The following is a 26,263-nucleotide window of genomic DNA, read 5'->3' as shown; positions in this document are numbered from 1 at the left end:
TTCATTCATTCATTCACAACTTTAAAATGTCAAGATAAAGCGCTAAATATTTATAATGTCAAATAACAAGGAAATAAGATAGAAGGCAAATAAGAGAGCAGTTAAATTTGGAAGGCTCCAAACTTTGGGAAACAATTAAAATTTTAGAATAGCCCATATCACTTAAAACTTCATAAATGTCGAACTCTGATAACTTAGTACAATAAAATAGACTTCAGTGATTTTACAGACATAGTTTTTATATGCTCCAGAACACAATACAATAAGGTTTTAATTATTATGCACACCTCACTGCACCTCCACATATTTGTTTTAGATAACACTACCCTACTTTTGAATTCCAATTTTGGTATGCGACATTTGTGTATGAGTTAGTATTTAGCTTATATTATGTACGGTATAAAAATAGTAAACTATCTGCATTTTCAAGATTGCCACATTCCCCCCCCCACCCTATATCTTAGTATTTGTCTGACCGGGAACTACAATATCGTAATGTGACTGACTATATCACAGTTAAACACATTCGTCGACTGTTAACGAAGAAAAATATAATTTTAGATTGACAACAAATGTAATAGTTCATCCCAAGAGTGATGTATAAAATATAATTTTGTAAGTATACATTTATTTGGTATATTTAATTCTTGTCTAACCTGCATGTGCCACTAACTCAGTTTAATAATTTTTAAGGGACATTGGAAGGGTTATGTAAAGGACCTGGATTTATTTAAGAGTGAAAAACAAACATTGGTAGATATTATTCTCATTTAGAGTTAATCCATACACAAGATGTATTCAAAATATTTACTTGCTACCAAAAATTTTATGAGTACGCGGAATCTAATTGGAACTCAACCATAAAGGTAGGAGGTGCACACTTGGTTTAATATATTTATGCCTATGAATATTGTCACCGCTCCTATTGGTCAATGGCCGGTCTTGACGCACCGTGACGTACTTGCCACGCATGCGCAGCAGCGGGTTCTTTTTTAAACGGTTTGAGTCAAGGTCATACTCACCCATGTCGCGGCCCTTGTGGCACTCTCCCTAGTTTGTCCTGTATGTGGATGAGGAGGGGGTGTGAGCACAGTGACGTACTTGCCACGCATGCGCAGCAGCGGGTTCTTTTTTAAACGGTTTGAGTCAAGGTCATACTCACCCATGTCGCGGCCCTTGTGGCACTCTCCCTCGTTTGTCCTGTATGTGGAGGAGGAGGGGGTGTGGGCACAGTGACGTACTTGCCACGCATGCGCAGTAGTGGGTTCTTTTCCAAGCGGTTTGAGTCAAGGTCATACACACGCATGTCGCGGCCCTTGTGGTAGTCTCCACTAATCCTGTATGTCGAAGGGCAGGGGGTGGGAGTTCGTGACGTACTTGCCACGCATGCGCAGGAGCGGGTTCGTTTTTAAACGGTTTGAGTCAAGGTCATACTCACCCATGTCGCGGCCCTTGTGGCACTCTCCTCGCTTGTCCTGTATGTGGAATGGGAGGGGGGTGGGCGCATTCTCGCCGATACAGTGGTTGAACAGCCCTTGTCTGTAGCCAGCAGCCATCAGCCAATCAGTGGACGCCAGAGCCATGATGAGCAACACGACCACTATCAGCCCGCACACGAACGCTATCACCTGCAACAACAATCAGACATCTTTGTAGCAACAGACACGTGTATACAATACAAACTACTTTAAGAGCCGGCTGCACTCATACAATCTTGAAGTTCTCCCCATAAAACCAATGTTAAACCTCGTGTACTTTTACGCCCTTATTTCGTATGATAGTGTTTTGGTTATGGGACACATTTAGTTTTTAACGCTTTTTTAGATTTTTGCACGTTTATATTTTTATAATACTAGCGGGCCCGGCGCGCTTTGCTGCGCATTTCAATAATTTTTTGCAAAAGTTGCCCGCGGCTTCGCACGCAATTTCCCGTTGAAAACAGTACACTATATTCACTTATTCTTTTTCTATCACATTCTAAACATTGCTGAGATAATTGATAGTCGTTCCATCGTGAGCCTCTTGGGCGTATTATGAAGGTATGTACCATATTCCTGCCTCTATCTAGCTGTTACCCACGGCTTCGCACGCAAATCTTAAGAACCGAAGTCCTTATATTACTTAGTAAATTTTTTTTTTACTATAATAAATTTTAGATTAAATTAGTTATATCTCCGATGCCACGATTGAGCTTGCTTTGTTGTCTCGATCGAGAGAATATGTACACACGGAGTTTTGAGAACCATACTTCTGTCAAAAAAAACAACTAAGGTTGATTTTATAACATTCTTTATATTTGTAGCCAACGTAAGATAGTAATTATGATATCTGCATTACTCTTCTGATCAAGCATGAGCATGGTTTATATTAAATAAATATTGCAGTTAAAGGTGAATTTTTACGTCAAATTTGAATTGTATTATCTGGATAGTAAAGTCTATGTTTAACAGTGATTGCAAAAACAGTTTAAACAAAATTTGTCGTTTCTCTTAAGCTTACTCTATGCTTTAAAACTATAAGTGTAATATATGTTTACAAAGAACAGCTGATTAAAAATTTGAAAAGACGTTAACATATGTTTGCTGCAATGCATTTCTTATGGGTATTTCTGTAACCAGTGGGGCGGAATCCTGAATCGGGAAAGGGATGGGCATAGCTTATAAACCTTCTCCGTGGAAAAAATACATATACGTACAAATTTTCATCATGATCGGTCCAATAGTTCACGATTCCATAAAGGACAAACATACAAACATTCATTTATATATATATATAGATTTAAGCCCTATAGTACAAAATGCTTGAGATTTTTGTTTGAATAACTAAACAAATATTTAAAAATAATCTAAAAACGCGTATGGATGCGTATTACATATATTTTGAAAATAAGACATCTACCATAATTCTACGACTAAGTATAAAATATAGCGTCGTAAAAGTACATGAGTTTTAACACTGTTATAACTGGCTTGAAATCAAGATGGTCCCTAATTAAAAATAAATCTACCTAAATCTGTCTGACACGCAAGAGTTAGGAACCACAAGAAAGAAGGTATGTGCCCAGAGTTCAGACTGGATGCCTCGAAAAGAAATAATTTTTAATTCTTAACGACATTGATGGAACGAAATTACGACTCAAATTTGAAAAATCTGAAAGCAACACTATTGCCACGCAGAAAGATAATTTAAATTCCATATATTGTATATGAGAGGCGAAATGAGACAGGACGAGAGACCGGGTAAATAAATTATTAGTCATGTATGGCTAAACCCACTGTTACCGTCACTTTCAAATCCCATCGCACTGTGATTTTCCCAACTCTCACATTATTTCCAGGCTACACGAACGAACTTCTGGGTAAGAAAAAACAGGTACATTCTTACACTTACAAGATCAAACACAAACGCATATGGATATTACAGTTTATACCCTGCTCTCTATAATTAAAAAAAACAACCACTATCAACACGACATTTTGCACCTTTTGGTGGGTTTGACTTCTGAAATATTAGTTTCATATCCTCCCGCCCACTCTAACACTTAACCTGGCGACCAACGATTAAGCTGGGGGCTGGTTGGATGGGTGACCGATGAGTGATCCTGTCCTTGCAAGCTGCCCGCCTATCCGGCCGTTGGTGGTGGTTCGGAAGTCACCTTTAAGGCGTCGGTCCCCAGGTTGTGTTAGAGAGGGCTTCTTAGCCCTAACTTAGCCTGGTAAAATAAGACGTCTTTACTTTACTTTTTGAAAAATGTTCAAGTACCCCTCTAAACACAACTCCAACTATAGTAAAATACTTTACAAGTTTTATTAGTATTTATATAAATATTAAATGTATATTCGACAAACTGAAGACCTACATATTGCTTCAAAGGAACAATGGATTTTTTTCAAATTGTGAATATTAAATTTATTTTAAGTTCAACATGCTTATTTTTTATAATTAATTGCAAAAATCATCGTTGAAGCATTAAAACGTACTATTGTTACAGAATAAATAACTAATTACAGAATGCGTTCTGTAAAAGGAATGACAGTCACAGATTACACCATTTGAAAGGATACAAACAATACTTGACCCACAAATCCTTATTCCAAAGGAACCTCAAGTGCCTGTTTGGTGCGCTTAATGGGGAAGCCAAGCCCTTCAAGTGTCTATCAAGGGCTGACCTACAAACTGCCAAGTAGTTGCCGCCCCTGGCCCCTGATAATGACGGCAACTCAGTTACAAGGGTTGAGTTGACAAGCGGCTGACTTATAATGGCCACCACCACTCGAGTGGTCTGACAGAATATTGCTTCAGCCACAGAGTATAGCAAGGTCCCTATGTGAGTGTATGGTAAGTTAGTCACTGCAGTCAGACCGATGTCTGAGGGCTGTGAATCTTTTGGACAGCTACATACAGAAATAGTAGAGGAAATTCAAGACTGTAAAGTAGTGACAAGAACAATGCTGATGACAACTACCCAACTCCGTGCAGCTCCTATAGCTTTCGTGGTTTTCTAAATTCAAACAATGTCTCGGAGAACAACTGTCATGATTACGCCTAGCAACACACATTTAATTGAATTTCAAAGCCCAGTAAATACGTACTTTTTTGGCTGTAAGGCGCTGTCTGATAGTACCTGATCTGAGTCACGAAGGTGTAATTACGGTAGGAACGTGTAACGGTTAGATTCAGCTTGCACTAAACTGCACGTTTGCTATATGTAGCCTTCGAATTATACATTCCCAAACATACACGGAATTTTACACTCAAAGACAGCCAAAGTTTTGAAAAATGATCGTGCACACAGAACGTACCTTTTATTCGCCACAAGAACAGTAATTTTGGAACAAAACTGGGTTCAATAATGTCTAGATATCTTCGTCCCTTTCATAACGTACCAAGCACTGCACACAAGAAGTACACTATTTTACTTCACACTTTACCAACAACGCAAAGATATCCGGTTATTCCATCGATACCTCGCACCTCAATACTCTTCAATAAACACGCAACTTTGTAAACTTCGATACCTCTAAACTAGGTCGTCTTCGATACCTCGAAAATCGGTCGTCATCGATACCTCGCAAATCGATACTCTTCGATACTTCCCTACTCGGTACTCTTCGATACCTCGTAACTCAGTTCTTTTCGATATCTTGCAACAAGGAACTCATCGATACATCGCAACTCAGCACTCTTCGATACCCTCTAACTCGGTATTCTTCGATACCTCGCAACTCGGCTATTTGCCATGGCTAGAAATGTTAGGTCTGATAAGAAATATTAAGTGGCTATGGGTTAGAGGTGGGAAGATTTTTCTTAGAAAATCTGATGGAGAACCAGTTATACTTGTAAAGTGCCAAGCTGACTTAGAAAAAATTGTAAGTTATAGAATTTTTTTTTTTGTTTTCTTTCAAAATAATATAATTGTTGTTGTTAGTTTATTAGCTGTTTCTAGGTTAGTTTATCCTCTTGTATATTTGTTGAATACTATTAGATTAACATGTCACAATATGAAACTATAGATTTCATTAATAAAAATGCTGGTTTTGTTGTAATCCACCAAAATATAAGAAGTTTAAGATCAAATTTTGCCATCTTTTTAGCTGAATTGGCAGCAATTGAGAAACCTCCTCAAGTGATTGTGTTAACAGAAATTTGGGTAAATAGTAACGAAACAAGTTTTTTTTAACATCCCCAACTACTGTTCTTTTTATAATGCTAATGATAAATATAGGGCTGGTGGTGTAGCTGTATATATCCACACAAATATCAATCAAACTAAAAATATCAGATGTGAAATTTAACTCAGCTGATATAATAGAGCTATCATTTCAAATGTTAGGTTATGATTTCATAATTTTAGCAATTTATAGGTTACAGCAAAAAACCACTGATTCATTTTTTATTTGAATTAAACTCTTATATGAATAAAGATTTATATAAAGAAATGTAATAACCTACTAATTATAGGAGACATTAATATAAATTATCTAGAGCAAAGCAGTGTTATGGATAATTATAAACTCTACATTAGCTTCCAATGGATTAGAATCCCTAATCAAACGTCCCTACAAGGATCACAAACTTATCTAAAACTTGTATTGACCATATAATTGTAAAAAATAAGAAATAAAAACAAAGTTAGAACTGAGGCTGCAGTAATTGATTGTCAGATAACGGATCATTGTTTAACAGCTGTTTGGTTCTGGAGGCCAGGTTGGGGGATTGCGTCAGCTGATTCGGTTAAATTTAGAAATAGTCAATGCCCTTATCGCATCAACCATGACCAACTCAACAATTTACTTGATAATGTGGACTGGAATGGTGTGTTACTAGAACGTAATGCTAATAGTTGCTTTTGATATGTTTTTTTTAACCAATTTTCTTATTTAATAAATGAAAGTAGGAAAGAAGTACATTATAAAAATTGCAGTATAAATAAATTAAAACCATGGATGAATGATATTATTTGTAAACGTATAAAGATGAAAAAACTTGTTAGTGAAAAAAAGTGAAAAAAACAACCAAACAATACTTTATTGAAATCGCAATTTATAGAAATTAGAAATAAACTTCAGACCGATATTCGCAACCTAAAGAATAAATATTATGAATCATTGTTTAGCAGACATAAAGGAAAACTAAAAAAAAAACTTGGAAAATTGTTAAGGTAATAACAAACCAGAAACCCAGTAGAGATTCTATAGTAACATTAGAAATTGATGGCAGGCATGTAAAATGAGCCTCGTGTAGTAGCTAATGAATTTAATAATTATTTTCTTTCTGTGGCTGAAAAAAACTAAGTGTAAATAAAAACAAATCAGATATTTTATCCACTCTAAATTACAAAGAGTATTTTATCGAAAGGCCAGTTTTTAAAATCAATGTATATGGCCCCCAGTACTAGAGACAGATGTTAGGGAAGCGGTGAACTCATTAAAGAATGGGACTTCTCCTGGAGTTGATGGTATTAATTCACATATTATTAAAAAATATTATCAAAAAATTGCTCCTGTCCTGACGTATGTTATCAATTTGAGTTTTTGAGACAGGGGTTTTCCCTGGAAAGTTGAAGGAGGCTGTTGTGATTCCAATTCATAAAAGCAGCTCGAACCTGGCTTGTAATAACTACAGACCCATCTCTTTGCTTTCTTCCTTTTCAAAAATTTATGAAAAAATAATGAAGAAAAGACTAATACTATTTTTAGAGAAAGTAAAATTCTTTAGTACAAATCAATTTGGTTTTAGACAGGGAATGAATACGGAAACTGCATTACTAGATTTTATGGATAGGGGTATCAAATGGAATGAATGATGGAATGCGAGTGAGTGGTCTATTTTAGATATTCAAAAGGCTTTTGATACGGTTGATCACAGAATATTGCTACATAAGATGTACAATTGTGGTGTAAGAGGTGTTGTGTACAGATGGTTTAAAAGTTACTTGCTGAATCGATCTCAGTATGTAAGAATAAATGGGATTTTTGAGTAATATGGGAGTAGTAAAAATATGGTGTTCAACAAGGATCTGTTTTGGGAGCAATACTTTTTCTAATTTATATTAACGATCTATGCTGTGCAAAATTTAATGGGAAAGTAACATCATTCGCCGACGATACAGCACTTTGCTATGTTGAACGGAATTGGAATGAAATAGAACTAAAAATGAATTCAGACTTAGAAGCGCTTCAATGGTGGTTTTCAAAAAACAACATGGTACTTAGCTCTGCTAAAAACTAGATTTATGAATTTTAGTTTAAGACGAGAGGTTATTTTTTGAAAATAAAATTTTTTATAAATGCATTGATTGTATCAGTGGAGGCGGGCAGTGTTCTACTGTTTGTGCTGAAGTAAAACCTGTGGACAATATAAAATACTTGGGAGTAGTAATTGGACAGGGAACTAAAATTTAAGAATCATATCATGAATTTGAAATCAAAAAAATAAATAGTACTTTAAGGTTATTTTATTTTTTTACGAAATATATGCAGTAAAGAATTATTACGGGATCTATATTTTTCACTAGTGCATAGTCGATTGGATTATGGAATAATTTGCTGGGAGGGACTTATCGTTCAAATATCAAACCAATCTACATGATTCAAAAACATTTTTATACGAATAATAGAAAACAAGCTTAAAACTGAAAAATCTTTCCCAATTTTTTTGCAATTTGAAAATCTTACCCCTGCAATATATATTCGTATATAAAGTTTTAAAAATATTTTTCATTCGTAGCAGATGCTGCATAACTGATAAGGCTTTTAAGTCTAAACTAAGAAATGCAGCTAGTTTTACTGTACCCAAACCTTCCAATACATACTTCACAAAAACATATTACTTTTTAGCACCAAGAATGTTTAATAAATTGCCAACTGAAATTCAAAATTTAAAAACAGCAACCTTTTTTGCTAATAAAGTTAGAATATGGTTGTTTACTGTTGAAAATATTGAAGATAAGATGTTTAATATAGTTCAATAGAACATTCCTTTCATAACTACTAGTGTACTATCCTATTATGATTGCATAGAAACCCTTGAAAACCTTTTGCCATACAATTCAATTTTAACAATATTTACAAATTTAAATATAAGTCACAAAATAAAAATTAACTTTGAAAACAAAGACATTTTCCTGGTATTGAATGGGCTTATACAAAATTGCACTTGAACGATAAATTTTCTTTTGAAATATCAGTATGTTAAAGTTTGGAAAATTATAATATATATATATATATATAAGTATATATATATATATTATTATATATATATATTTATACTCTGTTTTTGCCATAATATTACAGGATTTCTAGTGGTGAAAGTACCTCCAAACAGGCACTGCCTTGGAGTACTCTAGTTCCAAATAAATAATAATGAATATCCAATATATTTTGTACAATACATGACCCAACATTCTGATTTAATTTTGTTATATTTAAATGTGTCAATCCATGAATTTCACAGTAATATCGTACTTTATATTTTGTTTGTGCATGTATGAATGTGAAGAGTGTATGTACTTTTATTCATGTTGGAATGAATGCGTTAAGTTTTAAGGATGTAAAAGTTAGGCTTGGCACTTAGTTTAAGATACTTTTAGATTTCAATTATTGTGGGTAATGGCAAATGTATTTTGTTACCTAAGTATATTATTATGGTTTTTATTACCCTGTATTTGTACAAAGAACTATGTAATGTATGTATTTATTTGGAAATAAATTATTATTATTATAAATTATTATTATTAGTTACCACGTTTTCCTGAGGTATGTCCCTGAACGTCCATAGACATTCTTTTTACAACTTAAATTCCCGGGATTGAGATATAAGATAACCTTAGAGATAGATAGCGGTACATGCAGACTTCATACACATCTCCAATATCCGTGTAAACAAGAATAGATATGGTGGAAAGAACCTTAAATCATTGATTCAATCCTTCCAAATTAAAATACACTAAAATTTAATTCGGTTATCGAATAAATCCATATAAGGAAACGTGTATTCTGAGTCTCGATTTATATTTCTCAACCTAAAATTTTATCTTCTAAAACGGTTTGATATCGTTTAATACGTTACTCAAAATAACTAATATTACTCTTAACATTGTTTAAAGCTATTCTGTGGAACAAACGAACAAAATTCAACATTCCACTGTTCTTTTCACTGTATAAGAAGATCACAAAAACATTCTGTTTACAGACAAGACCAGCAGCACAAAAGGGTTGACCGATCCACCTGGTAGACCTGACGTGACGTGTGCGGTCCACAATAAAGAAGCATCGCCTCTGCGGTTCACTGAACTGTCACACATTGATCGCGTGCGGCTATCTTACCTCTGACCATTAGCTTGGGTGAAGACTGAATCTTCCAGTGAGTTCACTTGTTACAGACACCTTTCGTTGCAATTCGAGACACACTTACCTACATGCGAACACTGTTTCAAAAACCAAAATGCATATAGTCAAGCCATTATAGCGTTCCACAAGCAGTCTCAAAAGTCTCCTATAATATCGTGTCTACGTCGTTAGTTAGGACAAAGGTAAATAAAAACAGTTTTCGCTATTATCTCGGTTTCTATAGCTAAAATAGTAGAGCAGAACATTTGGGACAGATTTTATTTGAAATATTTTTTCATGCCCACAACCGTTTTTGAGACAGAGGGTTTTGAGCGTTTAGCCATACGTCCTGTAATGCAAGGCCAACCGTGAATATTGCCTTGGTATTTGAATAATTTGTATTATTTTAATGTTAATAAATTGTATTTAATAAATTAAAAACATATAACTTGTGCTTAATATTTTGACTGAGTTAACACTTAGGCCTACATAATGTACATTTTATTTCTTATTAAATTACTTATTGTATATCCTAATTTATTGACAGTAGATTTTACGTATACAATACGACCTTTAATTATATATATATAAGTTATATTATAAAACATTTTCTTTACAAAAATAATGCAATGGCCATTTTGGGAAACACAAAAGGAAACAGCTACGAAGGCGATGATAAAATATGACAACTGTATGGCAATGTATATACATGCTATATTTTTCATTATTTTAACAAAAATGAGGGAAACAAATGGGGAAAACAATGGCAATAGAAAAAGGAAAGAATATAGGAAGGTCTACGTTCCAAAGCTTTTGTAACACCCATAACGTAAGTCACAACAAATATGTTCAACATCAACGACATGCACAATACATTAATACAGACAACTTTTTATAAAACAAACACAAATTATTATAAAATAAACTTAATAGATTACAGGTTAGAATAGATAGACAGGGACACCTAATTTACTGACTTTGGTAATGTAATATCCTGTTTACAGCACAATTCTGTCATCGTCAAAAACATATATTGTACCTTATTTGTCTAGGCCTATTGTTAATACATTTGCTGGTACCAAATTTGGTATTGTAACACAGTAATTTTGATACAGGCCAGATGCAGGTTTTGATGTTAATTCATATTTGTCTATAAAGAGTTTAAGGGGTCAAATGGTTGCAGGTTTCCGGCAACATAGAAATTTGACCCGTGCAATCGAAGTGTCTCGTAAGACAAACAATTTTTGCGGTGGTTGGCGAAACTGAAATGGAAGCGGTCGATTTAATTACTTGCGAGAGTAACAGCATCGTCTGTGGCAAAGTAAACAGGCGAGTCAGGGCGCGCGTGTGCTGCCATTAATTTCATCCTTCAGAATGCTTTTAAGAGCAAAGTTAGAAAGCCGTAAGTCAGTGACACCAAGTGATTTGTGGTATCAAACTTCCTTTGTTTAGAACAAACAAAGACTTTCGCCGGATCGGTGTCTTCTGTAACATAATGATACTGCAGTACAGAAACAGTTTACTGAAACTGTACAGGCGCTATTGTAACTACTACAAAATTTCCTTACCTTGCAACTCGGTATTCTTCGATACCTCGCATCTCGGCACTCTTCGATACCACGTTTTGAAACCTCGACACCCGTTACTTTCGTTACCTTGCAACTCTCAGTACTCTTCGGTACCTCGCTCCTTGGTACTCTTCAATAAATCGCAACTGAGTTCACTTCGATACATCGCAACTCAGTACTCTTCGATACCTCGCAACTCGGTACTATTTGATACCACGCAAATCTTTAATCTTCGATACCTCGCAAATCTTTAATCTTCGATACCTCGTAACTCAGTACTCTTCGATACCTCACAACTCAGTACTCTTCGATACCTCGTAATTCGGTACTCTTAGATACCCTCCAACTTAGTGATAAGTTACCATGGTTTCCTGAGGTATGTCCCTGAACGTCCATAGCCATTCTTTTTACAACTTAAATTCCCGGGATTGAGATATGAGATAACCTTAGAGATAGATAGCGGTACATGCAGACTTCATACACATCTCGATATCCGTGTAAACAAGAATACTGATGGCGGAAAGGACTTTAAATCATTGATTTAATCCTTCCAAATTAAAACACAGCAAACTTTAATTCGGTTATCGAATAAATCCATACAAGGGAACGTGTATTCTGACACCCGATTTATATATCTCATCATAAAATTGTATCTTCTTAAACGATTTGATATTTTTTAATACATTACTCGAAATAACTTACATTACTATCAACATTGTTTTAAGTTATTCATTAGAACAAACGAACAAAATTCTAAATTCTACTGTACACCATGTACAAACAATCTGTTTAATAGATATTTTACGTCTAAAGTTGACACAAATTGAACCGTAGAAACGAGTGCCAATCCAAACCTGCACGCCACACTGAGGTTAGTTAATGGTCTGGTAAACAGAGTTCGCTAGAGTCACTATATTCAGTAAACGGTAGTTCCAAAGTCTGGCTGTGGATGGCGCTATGATCTGTCTGTGTTTCAGTGCGGTATCTGTCTGTTGTCTAGAGGCGAGAGCCAATTTGCATCGTACTAGAATACAACCTGATTTTCCTTTTAATCGATAAGAGAAATTTCTCTTAATAAAGAAATTGGTCGCCAGCCACGCTTGGTTTGGTAGTGGTCGAAAGGGAAGAGTAAAAAATAGCAAACGATAATTTTTTCTCACATCATATTTTTTCTAACTTTACTCATAAATGATGGTTAGGCAACCAGATAAAAAGACACATTTGCCAGTGCTGCGTGGATTAGGGTTCATTTTAAATTTGTCAACTTAGAAACAGTATGATCAGAAAAAACGTTATCGTTCCATATTTTAACCCTTCTGTAACCCTTCCATTTCGATCTCCACCACCACTAATATTAGAACAGCTGATTTCTGCCTTATGCGATATTTCTCTATTATAAAAACCGGGTTGTGGAGGTTATACAATAAATTGACTCTCTGCTCCTGGACTATAGAACTATACCAGTAGAGCGTGAGTGTGCTAAACGTATACTGACGTATCACACCAGCACCGCGGTTGGTTTATGTTACGATTGAGTGTTGTGTTGGCCGGTTGCACGGGGGTGGTGGAGGTTGGTACCCCTGGGATATGTATGGGGTCAGGTCACCAGAGCATTAAAAGTTTCACGGTAGAGGTACCTCTTACCCCTGCAGGACCTCCCCCCTACCCCCAGCCCGTTGTCACTTATGCACTCTGCTGCAGCGACCGACACACCGAGTTCAGTAACTAGTTCACTTTAACGGGTCGAGGGAGTTAACCTCATTGCCCAGGGCGGGAAGATATTAGTGTTAATAATTGTGTTGTTGGGACGATGGACCGCGCCGAGTTATGCTTTTAAGTTATACTCTTATTTCTGCAGACACAATCGCAAATTTGATTCAAATTTAACTTTTGACCTAGAAAAGTCCTTAAAATAGTCCTTCCAGCTCAGTTCGTAAGTAGGTAGAGTTTATGACGGTTGGAAAATGTAATAATTTATTATTTACATGGAATTGATATTTTGAAACCCGTTCGAGATCCAGTAAAAAGGGTTTGTTACAAATTGTCCAGGAACTGTTATAAGAATTCCGGAACATTTTTGATTTATCAAGTCCCATAGATAACGGGGTTGTAAACGTTTTAACAGCTGCCATATTGAAACAAAATGACGTACGGTACCAAGCTGCCCAATGAACGCGGTCAAGATGGTATTTTGAAGTTTCATCTTGTTTAAGCATTTCTTTCACCAGTTCTTGGTAATCGAAAAAATATAGTGGAATTACATAAAATTGATCGACGTACATAAAACCGATTGTTACAAACAGTTTTAGGGAATGTTAAAAAGATTCCAGAAAAGCTAAAACTGCTGTCATATTGGAATGAAGTGGCGTTAAAAGATACATTTATGTAATAAGTTAAAATTAATTGGAGCTTTTTTGGAACAGATATCGTTTCTACAAGCCAAGCTTTTTATATATAATCATAACACTTTTTAGAAGGGTTTGTTTTGTTTACTCTGAGGGTCATGATCGGTGAATTTAAATAGATATTTTCCTTACGAGATGCCACGAAGACAGTTGCTATGGGCTGATTTTTTATTCAAAATCTATTTAAAATAAATTTCTAAATGGTTAACTATAGCCTATAGTACAGGATAATGAAATACAATCTCAGTAGCAATATCTATATACTACAGTGTTTTAAAAATTTTGTAGTGTAGAAAAAACTGACGACTATATAAACGATTCGATGTAATAAATCGAGTGAAGAGTAGTTGAAGATTATTTCCATAAAAACAAATTCAAGTGCTGAAGACGTTATTTCAGAAGATTTTATAAAAAAACGTTGATTCCTGTTTTACAGGTTTCGAAATTTTTGAAGAACATTAATCCCACTAATTCCAAATACGAAAGTTTGAATGTTTAGATATTTGGATGTTTGGAGGTTTTTCCTCGAATCGCGCTGAAACTGCTATACGGATTGTGCTGAAATTTTGAACAGGTATAGCTTTTGGTCTGAATTAACATTTAGAGTGCTTTTTACCACCCATAACACATTCATTTCACCAAATAAAGTCGAATTCAAATTAAAAAATTAGTTACATTCGAATGTTATGATAAGAACGAAACGTAATAACGTTTCATAATTCAAATTAAACTGGCACTAAACAGCTGTTGACAGCTATAATTCGACAAACTTTCTGAAACATCTGTTTACATTGCTAATGAAAATAAAAAGATAATAGCGGGCGACTTATTATGCCAAAACACCGGGGGTGAATTTAAACGAATAGAACAGACCCATATTGACCGCACCAACTATTTAGTTGTATGATACACTTTCGTTATTGGGATAAAAAGGCTAACTCTTATTGTTACTGAAGCCATCGAAGACTTCAATAAATTATCATGGAATGTGGGAGGGAAATACTTATCTTATAAAAACTGTTTCACTTTACGACTTCAGGATCCCAAACCTCTGTTCTTTAAACTTAAATCTAAATTGGATCAGGAGATTGGAATAGCTTTGAGTGACTACCGATTATCTCTAGACTGTTTATTATGTCATAAAAAAAGAATACATAGATATACTGTCCAGTTTTTCAACAGAAAATTGCGTGCGAAGCCGCGGGTAACTGCTAGTCATAAATAAACAGCGAAAGGAGTTTCGTTATTCGTACTAAGACGGTAAAACAACACTCCGGACACAAAGAGCCCACAGAAGAAATCACCGAGCTGCAGAAGATAGCCGAGTTTTCTCACAGAGATGTGAACAGCGAGATTGATCCTACATGCTGAATACGTTCGCTGTTCACTCAACCTTGCGAGGACGAAACAGGTCACTTGATATTCACAAAACATGTTTACATCTCAGACTCGGGGCCAATTCTCTGGAACTATGTTTACGTCGGCCTCGCCGTCCTTATGGCCAAACCCTGGCCCGGCGAATGGTAAAACTTGTCTTGAAGTATCGCATTATACAAAACTATGGTACCTTTATTAACGATATATATGTTTTAATTATTTTCCTGCCACCACAAAATACACCGAACAGTTTAAGACACTAAACCAAATGTGTGGAGTCAGATTTAAGCCAAAATATTTTACGACATATTTCAAAACGTCGTCTTGTAAGTTTTATCGTTTCGGTAACTAAGAAAACATAACTGAACCTTAAATGTAAGACCAGTGCCTTCAATTTTGTTAACGTCGCGTCGCCTCGTAAGTACTGCGATACAAGACATCGTTTCGGTAACTAACACAGTATAATTGTACTATGTAGAAACCTTAAATGTAAGACCAGTGCCTTCAATTTTGTTAACGTCGCCTCGTAAGTACTGCGATACAAGACATCGTTTCGGTAACTAACACAGTATAATTGTACTCTGTAGAAACCTTAAATGTAAGACCAGTGCCTTCAATTTTGTTAACGTCGCCTCGTAAGTACTGCGATACAAGACATCGTTTCGGTAACTAACACAGTATAATTGTACTATGTAGAAACCTTAAATGTAAGACCAGTGCCTTCAATTTTGTTAACGTCGCCTCGTAAGTACTGCGATACAAGACATCGTTTCGGTAACTAACACAGTATAATATTGTACTCTGTAGAAACCTTAAATGTAAGACCGGTGCCTTCAATTTTGTTAACGTCGCCTCGTAAGTACTGCGATACAAGACATCGTTTCGGTAACTAACACAGTATAATATTGTACTCTGTAGAAACCTTAAATGTAAGACCAGTGCCTTCAATTTTGTTAACGTCGCCTCGTAAGTACTGCGATACAAGACATCGTTTCGGTAACTAACACAGTATAATTGTACTATGTAGAAACCTTAAATGTAAGACCAGTGCCTTCAATTTTGTTAACGTCGCCTCGTAAGTACTGCGATACAAGACATCGTTTCGGTAACTAACACAGTATAATTGTACTATGTAGAAACCTTAAATGTAAGACCAGTGCCTTCAATTTTGTTAACGTCGCCTCGTAAGTACTGCGATACAAGACATCGTTTCGGTAACTAACACAGTATAATTGTACTATGTAGAAACCTTAAATGTAAGACCAGTGCCTTCAATTTTGTTAACGTCGCCTCGTAAGTACTGCGATACAAGACATCGTTTCGGTAACTAACACAGTATAATTGTACTATGTAGAAACCTTAAATGTAAGACCAGTGCCTTCAATTTTGTTAACGTCGCCTCGTAAGTACTGCGATACAAGACATCGTTTCGGTAACTAACACAGTATAATTGTACTATGTAGAAACCTTAAATGTAAGACCAGTGCCTTCAATTTTGTTAACGTCGCCTCGTAAGTACTGCGATACAAGACATCGTTTCGGTAACTAACACAGTATAATTGTACTATGTAGAAACCTTAAATGTAAGACCAGTGCCTTCAATTTTGTTAACGTCGCCTCGTAAGTACTGCGATACAAGACATCGTTTCGGTAACTAACACAGTATAATTGTACTATGTAGAAACCTTAAATGTAAGACCAGTGCCTTCAATTTTGTTAACGTCGCCTCGTAAGTACTGCGATACAAGACATCGTTTCGGTAACTAACACAGTATAATTGTACTATGTAGAAACCTTAAATGTAAGACCAGTGCCTTCAATTTTGTTAACGTCGCCTCGTAAGTACTGCGATACAAGACATCGTTTCGGTAACTAACACAGTATAATTGTACTATGTAGAAACCTTAAATGTAAGACCAGTGCCTTCAATTTTGTTAACGTCGCCTCGTAAGTACTGCGATACAAGACATCGTTTCGGTAACTAACACAGTATAATTGTACTATGTAGAAACCTTAAATGTAAGACCAGTGCCTTCAATTTTGTTAACGTCGCCTCGTAAGTACTGCGATACAAGACATCGTTTCGGTAACTAACACAGTATAATTGTACTATGTAGAAACCTTAAATGTAAGACCAGTGCCTTCAATTTTGTTAACGTCGCCTCGTAAGTACTGCGATACAAGACATCGTTTCGGTAACTAACACAGTATAATTGTACTATGTAGAAACCTTAAATGTAAGACCAGTGCCTTCAATTTTGTTAACGTCGCCTCGTAAGTACTGCGATACAAGACATCGTTTCGGTAACTAACACAGTATAATTGTACTATGTAGAAACCTTAAATGTAAGACCAGTGCCTTCAATTTTGTTAACGTCGCCTCGTAAGTACTGCGATACAAGACATCGTTTCGGTAACTAACACAGTATAATTGTACTATGTAGAAACCTTAAATGTAAGACCAGTGCCTTCAATTTTGTTAACGTCGCCTCGTAAGTACTGCGATACAAGACATCGTTTCGGTAACTAACACAGTATAATTTGTACTATGTAGAAACCTTAAATGTAAGACCAGTGCCTTCAATTTTGTTAACGTCGCCTCGTAAGTACTGCGATACAAGACATCGTTTCGGTAACTAACACAGTATAATTGTACTATGTAGAAACCTTAAATGTAAGACCAGTGCCTTCAATTTTGTTAACGTCGCCTCGTAAGTACTGCGATACAAGACATCGTTTCGGTAACTAACACAGTATAATATTGTACTCTGTAGAAACCGTGTAAGCCCAGTGCATTCTATTTTATTAACGTTACCCCTTAAGAATTATGATGTTATACATCAAGCGAGTGTCAGTAACTAACACAACTTAATTAAACTCTGTGGAACCATCAAAACGTTAAATGTAAGACCAGAACTATGATGCTAGACATAAGCAAGTTTCAGTAACTAACAGAACTTATTGAACCTTGTACATCCATCAGAACTTCTATCGAAACTGTGCCATCACTTCCGTTTAACTAGTTGTAGTTTTCTGCTAACTAGCGGATTTGTGAAAGTCAATATTCCAGTAAAGTTAAGTTTGCACTTAAAGTTAAATTTGGACAACATTTGTTCTGGAATTGACCCTTTGTTGCTGTTATATTGACTTATTGACTAGCAGTTTATAATATATGTCAATAAATCAATATTTGTGATTTTACAGCGTGGGTGATAAGTTAGTTAGCAACCCTATGAATTCATTTAGTTATTTCATATCATTAACAAAGTGATTGTCTACTGTATGTCATTATCTTTAGAACGTTTTTTGAAACTTTAGAACTGGGATATATGGTAGGGAAGGTTGATAGTTATTTTTACAGTTTCTATGGCCTAAGGAAATTGATACCCGAGCATTTAATTTCAGATAGCTAACAAAATGGCAGTATTTTTAGTGTCTGAACCCTGTGGACCATGCGGTTTTGTTTAGAATTGGTTAATAATAAATTAATCCAAGTATTTATCTGGAGGCCATTTAGAAGCCAACATGTCAAAAGTATAGCACCTTAAAAAATATGTATATACATCTAAATTTCCTCTTGTCTCAAAAAGTATCATTCATGTTTTTACCCACTCACTTAAGAGATATTCTATGAAAGTACATTTTGATGCAAAACTCATGCGATGATCATTTGTAGACGTATAATCTTACCTATATATGTCGATTTGGCTTACTAAAGCATTTTTCTTTACATTGTGAAAGCAGAAGGGCAAATATTCATAGGTATTTTGATATAATGTTATTGTTATTCTTTTTAAATAACTTAACTATCTCAGTACAGAGATTCCGATGCAAGGCTTCAACATATTGTAAATAGTGCAGAATAAGAGGTTTCGGCCAATACACACCGTCACCAGAAATATTCAAGATTATTGCCTACTACACGGCTACGAGTCAAGCTATATTAAGAGGTTTCGACCAATCCACACAGCCACAGAAATATCCAAGATTATTGTCTACGTCATAGCTACGAGTGAATCCAATAAAAGAGGTTTCGACCAATCCACACAGCCACCGGAATATCCAAGATTATTGTCTACGTCATAGCTACGAGTGAATCCAATAAAAGAGGTTTCGACCAATCCACACAGCCACCGGAATATCCAAGATTATTGTCTACGTCATAGCTACGAGTGAATCCAATAAAAGAGGTTTCGACCAATCCACACAGCCACCGGAATATCCAAGATTATTGTCTACGTCAAAGCTACGAGTGAATCCAATAAAAGAGGTTTCGACCAATCCACACAGCCACCGGAATATCCAAGATTATTGTCTACGTCATAGCTACGAGTGAATCCAATAAAAGAGGTTTCGACCAATCCACACAGCCACCGGAATATCCAAGATTATTGTCTACGTCATAGCTACGAGTGAATCCAATAAAAGAGGTTTCGACCAATCCACACAGCCACCGGAATATCCAAGATTATTGTCTACGTCAAAGCTACGAGTGAATCCAATAAAAGAGGTTTCGACCAATCCACACAGCCACCGGAATATCCAAGATTATTGTCTACGTCATAGCTACGAGTGAATCCAATAAAAGAGGTTTCGACGAATCCACACAGCCACAGAGCTAGCCAAGATTATTGTCTACGTCATAGCTACGAGTGAATCCAATAAAAGAGGTTTCGACCAATCCACACAGCCACCGGAATATCCAAGATTATTGTCTACGTCATAGCTACGAGTGAATCCAATAAAAGAGGTTTCGACCAATCCACACAGCCACCGGAATATCCAAGATTATTGTCTACGTCATAGCTACGAGTGAATCCAATAAAAGAGGTTTCGACGAATCCACACAGCCACAGAGCTAGCCAAGATTATTGTCTACGTCATAGCTACGAGTGAATCCAATAAAAGAGGTTTCGACGAATCCACACAGCCACAGAGCTATCCAAGATTATTGTCTACGTCATAGCTACGAGTGAATCCAATAAAAGAGGTTTGAACCAAACCACACAGCCACCGGAATATCCAAGATTATTGCCTACTACACGGCTCAGAGTGAAGTCAATAAAGAGGTTTCGGCCAATCAACACAGCCACCGCTATAGCCCCAGGCATAATGCGCATGTGATTTAGCCAGCATTATACTCTACACCTCATATCATTGTATAACAATGGCAACTTGTTAGTACTCGTTAACGAGCTGCAGGTTTTACTTTACAAACTAATCTACAAATTCATCTAATTACACCATCCACATAGACTTGGCACAGAGAAATAATTGCATTAACACTAATGATAGCGCTTGCCAAAGAATATTTAGTTCATTAAGAACATTAGGTAGATACCGCTTCAAACTAAAACTCATATATTTATACGTTCATCTGTAGTCACAACCTGGTTATTTTGAGTTGAAGTAACGATTGATCACATAGTAAAATATACTAATCCTCTATAGTATTACTTATTTAATTATGTGGCTGTTTAGAAAAACTGTCATTTATTGCTCATTAATTTACTTCATAACTTTACAAACATTTCAATATCTTGGCTAAATTACTAATCTATAAAATTAATGTAAGTTTTTTGAACTGTAAAACTTCAATTTAGCGTCGTGGTTCTCCCCACAGTTGAGAATAGCAATGGAGGGAGGGAGAGGGAGGGGGGAGGGGGGAGAGAGAGAGAGAGAGAGAGAGAGGGGAGAGAGAGAGAGAGAGAGAGAGAGAGAGAGACACACACACACACACCGTTCAAAAATAATTAAAGGGGAATCATAATTTATTCAATAAGATCACCCTACCAAGCAACTCTTTGTTGATTATCGTTACCTCGGCACGTTACAAGTCTAGGCCTAAAACGGCCCACTGCGTGAGCGTATGCGCGTGTATTTGAAGACGGTGTGATTCTCCTTTTGATTGGAAACTGGAAGAGCAAACAAGCCCCTGTAGCAAACAAGAGCTCACGAGTCGAGATTGCACTTCAAACTACCTTCCTTGTCTGTTTTTCTTTCAGGAGGCGAAACAAATACAACTAGTTATATTTACTGAGTTCAATAGGTATTATGAGATTCCCGTATTATTTCAGAATTTAATTTAATTTTCTTTATTCTACGATTGGAAACGAGATAAGTTTAGTCTAATAACACTAGTTTCATTAAGAACATAGAATCTGCTGTGTATACTTTCTTCATTTGTGGACGATACTCGGTATATTGGCTAAATTGGTCCCTTAAAAGTTTAACAGTAAAGTAAAACAAAACCTTTCACTTTAATCTCCTCAAGAAGGGTGGTGGGTGGAGGGGAGAGCGGCATCTCCCCTAATAATACATAAATTACGTTTTATAAACGAAAGTTACAAAAGAATAATTTTTAATCAGAAGAATGACAAGTGTGTCACCAAAAACCATTTTACGTACATGAAGAGGGAGGGAGAGATTTCTGGAAGTGACAGGCTATATTAACTTTAAGACAACTTGGAATACAGTTTACAATCGTTTAACACACATGACGCAGTACGTTATGACCTTCCTTTCGTGGATTATCAGCCGTCAATAATGTGGGGTTGGATGGAACGTACATACACGAGTCAGTAGCCACAATTGTATTACACACTTGACGCAGTACGTTCTGACCTTCCTGTCATGGATTATCAACCGTGAATATTGTGGTGTTGGATGGAACGAACATAAATGAGTCAGTGGCCACAATCGTGTAACATACTTGACGCAGTACGTTCTGACCTTCCTGTCATGGATTATCAACCGTGAATATTGTGGTGTTGGATGAAACGAACATAAATGAGTCAGTGGCCACAATCGTGTAACATACTTGACGCAGTACGTTCTGACCTTCCTTTCGTGGGTTATCAACCGTGAATATTGTGGTGTTGGATGGAACGAACATAAATGAGTCAGTGGCCACAATCGTGTAACATACTTGACGCAGTACGTTCTGACCTTCCTGTCATGGATTATCAACCGTGAATATTGTGGTGTTGGATGGAACGAACATAAATGAGTCAGTGGTCACAATCGTGTAACATACTTGACGCAGTACGTTCTGACCTTCCTGTCATGGATTATCAACCGTGAATATTGTGGGGTTGGATGGAACGAACATAAATGAGTCAGTGGCCACAATCGTGTAACACACTTGACGCAGTACATTGTGACCTTCCTGTCATGGATTATCAACCGTGAATATTGTGGTGTTGGATGGAACGAACATAAATGAGTCAGTGGCCACAATCGTGTAACATATTTGACGCAGTACGTTCTGACCTTTCTTTCGTGGGTTATTAACCGTCAATATTGTGGTGTTGGATGGAACGAACATAAATGAGTCAGTGGCCACAATCGTGTAACATACTTGACGCAGTACGTTCTGACCTTCCTGTCATGGATTATCAACCGTGAATATTGTGGTGTTGGATGGAACGAACATAAATGAGTCAGTGGCCACAATCGTGTAACATACTTGACGCAGTACGTTCTGACGTCTGCTTCCTGTCATGAATCAACCGTGAATATTGGTGTTGTAAATGAGTCAGTACAATCGTGTAACTATGAAGTACTTCAACAATCGTGTAACACACTAACGACTCTTGACGCAGTACATTCTGTCATGGAACGAACATAAATGAGTCAGTGGCCACAATCGTGTAACATACTTGACGCAGTACGTTCTGACCTTCCTTTCGTGATTAACCGTCAATATTGTGGTGTTGGATGGAACGAACATAAATGAGTCAGTGGCCACAATCGTGTAACATACTTGACGCAGTACGTTCTGACCTTCCTTTCATGGATTATTAACCGTGAATATTGTGGTGTTAGATGGAACGAACATAAATGAGTCAGTGGCCACAATCGTGTAACATACTTGACGCAGTACGTTCTGACCTTCCTGTCATGGATTTATCAACCGTGAATATTGTGGTGTTGGATGGAACGAACATAAATTGAGTCAGTGGCCACAATCGTGTAACACACTTGACGCAGTACATTCTGACCTTCCTGTCATGGATTATCAACCGTGAATATTGTGGTGTTGGATGGAACGAACATAAATGAGTCAGTGGCCACAATCGTGTAACATATTTGACGCAGTACGTTCTGACCTTTCTTTCGTGGGTTATTAACCGTCAATATTGTGGTGTTGGATGGAACGAACATAAATGAGTCAGTGGCCACAATCGTGTAACATACTTGACGCAGTATGTTCTGACCTTCCTGTCATGGATTATCAACCGTGAATATTGTGGTATTGGCTGGAACGAACATAAATGAGTCAGTGGCCACAATCGTGTAACATACTTGACGCAGTACGTTCTGACCTTCCTGTCATGGATTATCAACCGTGAATATTGTGGTGTTGGATGGAACGAACATAAATGAGTCAGTGGCCACAATCGTGTAACACTTGACACAGCACATACTTGACGCAGTACGTTCTGACCTTCCTGTCATGGATTATCAACCGTCAATATTGTGGTGTTGGATGGAACGAACATAAATGAGTCATTGGCCACAATCGTGTAACACACTTGACGCAGTACGTTCTGACCTTTCTTTCGTGGGTTATTAACCGTCAATATTGTGGTGTTGGATGGAACGAACATAAATGAGTCAGTGGCCACAATCGTGTAACACACTTGACGCAGTACGTTCTGACCTTCCTTTCGTGGGTTATTAACCGTCAATATTGTGGTGTTGGATGGAACGAACATAAATGAGTCAGTGGCCACAATCGTGTAACATACTTGACGCAGTACGTTCTGACCTTCCTGTCATGGATTATCAACCGTGAATATTGTGGTGTTGGATGGAACGAACATAAATGAGTCAGTGGCCACAATCGTGTAACATACTTGACGCAGTACGTTCTGACCTTCCTGTCATGGATTATCAACCGTGAATATTGTGGTGTTGGCTGGAACGTACATAAATGAGTCAGTGGCCACAATCGTGTAACATACTTGACGCAGTACGTTCTGACCTTCCTGTCATGGATTATCAACCGTGAATATTGTGGTGTTGGATGGAACGAACATAAATGAGTCAGTGGCCACAATCGTGTAACATATTTGACGCAGTACGTTCTGACCTTCCTTTCGTGGGTTATTAACCGTCAATATTGTGGTGTTGGCTGGAACGTACATAAATGAGTCAGTGGCCACAATCGTGTAACATATTTGACGCAGTACGTTCTGACCTTCCTTTCGTGGGTTATTAACCGTCAATATTGTGGGGTTGGTTGTTGAACGGCTGTGGCCCACTTCTAGACTTTCCCGGCTTTTGTCGGGACAACTAACTTCTGGAAAGCTCTTAGCCACGAAATTACTACTTTTCAAATCAGTTCCAGATAATTGGCTTTTCCGTGCTCCACTATAACCAACTTTGGTGATTCATCAATCTCGTGTGTCCGCAGAGTCGGTGCCTGCCAGCGCCACACGTGAGTGCACTTCTTACCTGAGATTACTTCCGAGAACAAAACTTGTACTTCTTCGTTCCAATTAAATGCTATTAGAGAGTTTTAATTTTAGGTAATGTCTCAATGACATGCGTAGACTATCAACCTTGGAGACCGGAAGGTAACAAACTAAAAAGGGATAGGTATAAGAAGAGGGGATAACAGGAGTTTTAACTTCACGCGAGAATTTGAGCAAAAACATTAGGTGCACTAAATGCATTTGACCATAATGTAAGAGTTTTTTGGTACTTTTCCCTGTTTTTCGTCATTTCGTACACAGTTTATACTTCCTTGGGGAAGTTTTATCTTGTGGGATGTTTTTTGTTCGTTGCCATTGTTGCGGATTACGGTGAGCCCGCTTAAACTACTAATGCCTTTTCCAAGATTAAGAAAAAGTTTTGGCCTTTCGAAAATTTTTATTGTTATATATAGTTTTTCTTAATTTAATTTTTTGGCATTTTCCTTTTGGAAAAAACAACAAATATTGTGACGTGGCTAAAGTAAACATTTACCGCACAGCTTCCAACACCATCCTCTTGCCGCTGGTCATCTCAACTACTTTCAGCTTACGTTCCGTCGAGTCAAAAAAATAAAAAAATAGTTTATTTCACTCATTATAACATATGGAACATTGATAGCAGCTATTTTTACTTATATATAACAAAAATATTAGCTTCTCCTATTAATTACTTACTGAAATGTACTTCCACATAAGTATAGCTTGTGCGTGGGAAAGATCGCTATTGATTAACTGCATTATAATTTTTACACGAATTTATAAGGCTGCTCGATGAGTACTTGGAATGAATTATTTTAAGACAAATGAATGTAGAACATAATATTTGGGGCAACTCTAACCTGCACTACCAGCTGTAGACTGAGGTGCCAAGAAGGCCCAGAAATCGGTTGGTAAATATATGAGGTAATTTTTTATCTATTAATTAATACTTATTATATTGTTATCCGAGTGTGCAGTGCATACCGGACTGTTTCTACGGAAGCAGCTCTCGTGATATCTGGAACAGTGCCCATCAAGCTCCAGGTAGAAGAAAGAATAGCGAAGCGGACAGGAGTTCTGCAGGAAGAAGAGCATTACACCAGACAGTTGCAGGAAGCGTAGTAACAAGACACTGGAAAGGCAGCATGGACAAAGAGACTAATCCCCGACATTAGACCTTTGATCAGCAGAACTCATGGACAGTGCAGTTATTATCTAACCCAGGTACTGAGCGGACATGGGTGCTTTGGCTACTATAAGAGACGCTTTGCTCTGAGCGACACAGATGCCTGTGCGCACTGCGGAGAGTGCGACACTACTCTTCATACTGTGTTTGCATGTCCACGGTGGAGATTCCAGCGGAAAGGGTCGAGGAGAATCTGGGAAGAGCTGTTACAGTGGAGAGTATGTTGGCACTGATGGAGAGCGAAGACAACTGTCGCACAGTAGCTGACTACCTGGGAGTGGTAATGAGAAGAAAAGAAGAAGATGAAAGGCATGTAAATGTAAATTTAAGAGTTGAAATAAGAAGAGGCCTAAGACAAAGAAGGTAAGCAGATGACTGTCCTCTCACCTTGAATAAATACAGAAGGGTGGTACCAAAGTGAAGAGGAGTAGAATTA

The 26,263-nt window shown here is 36.9% G+C and overlaps 1 protein-coding gene across 4 annotated transcripts in view; it reads right to left on the bottom strand.

Moving 5' to 3' along the window:
• The window catches only part of LOC124366414 (transmembrane protein 47), a 431,582-nt gene that overhangs the window by 50,850 nt on the left and 354,469 nt on the right, over positions 1–26,263 (bottom strand). For all 4 annotated transcript variants that reach the window (XM_046822952.1, XM_046822953.1, XM_046822954.1 and 1 more), the window contains one exon: positions 1,439–1,628. In XM_046822952.1, coding sequence (XP_046678908.1) covers positions 1,439–1,628 — 190 coding nt within the window. The remainder of the gene's footprint in view (positions 1–1,438; positions 1,629–26,263) is intronic.

This window comes from Homalodisca vitripennis, chromosome 7 (genome assembly GCF_021130785.1).
Source record: "Homalodisca vitripennis isolate AUS2020 chromosome 7, UT_GWSS_2.1, whole genome shotgun sequence".
In the NCBI taxonomy this organism is placed as follows: Eukaryota; Metazoa; Arthropoda; class Insecta; order Hemiptera; family Cicadellidae; genus Homalodisca; species Homalodisca vitripennis.
Note: the sequence above shows the minus strand (reverse complement) of the source record. Positions and strands in the feature narration are given on the sequence as shown.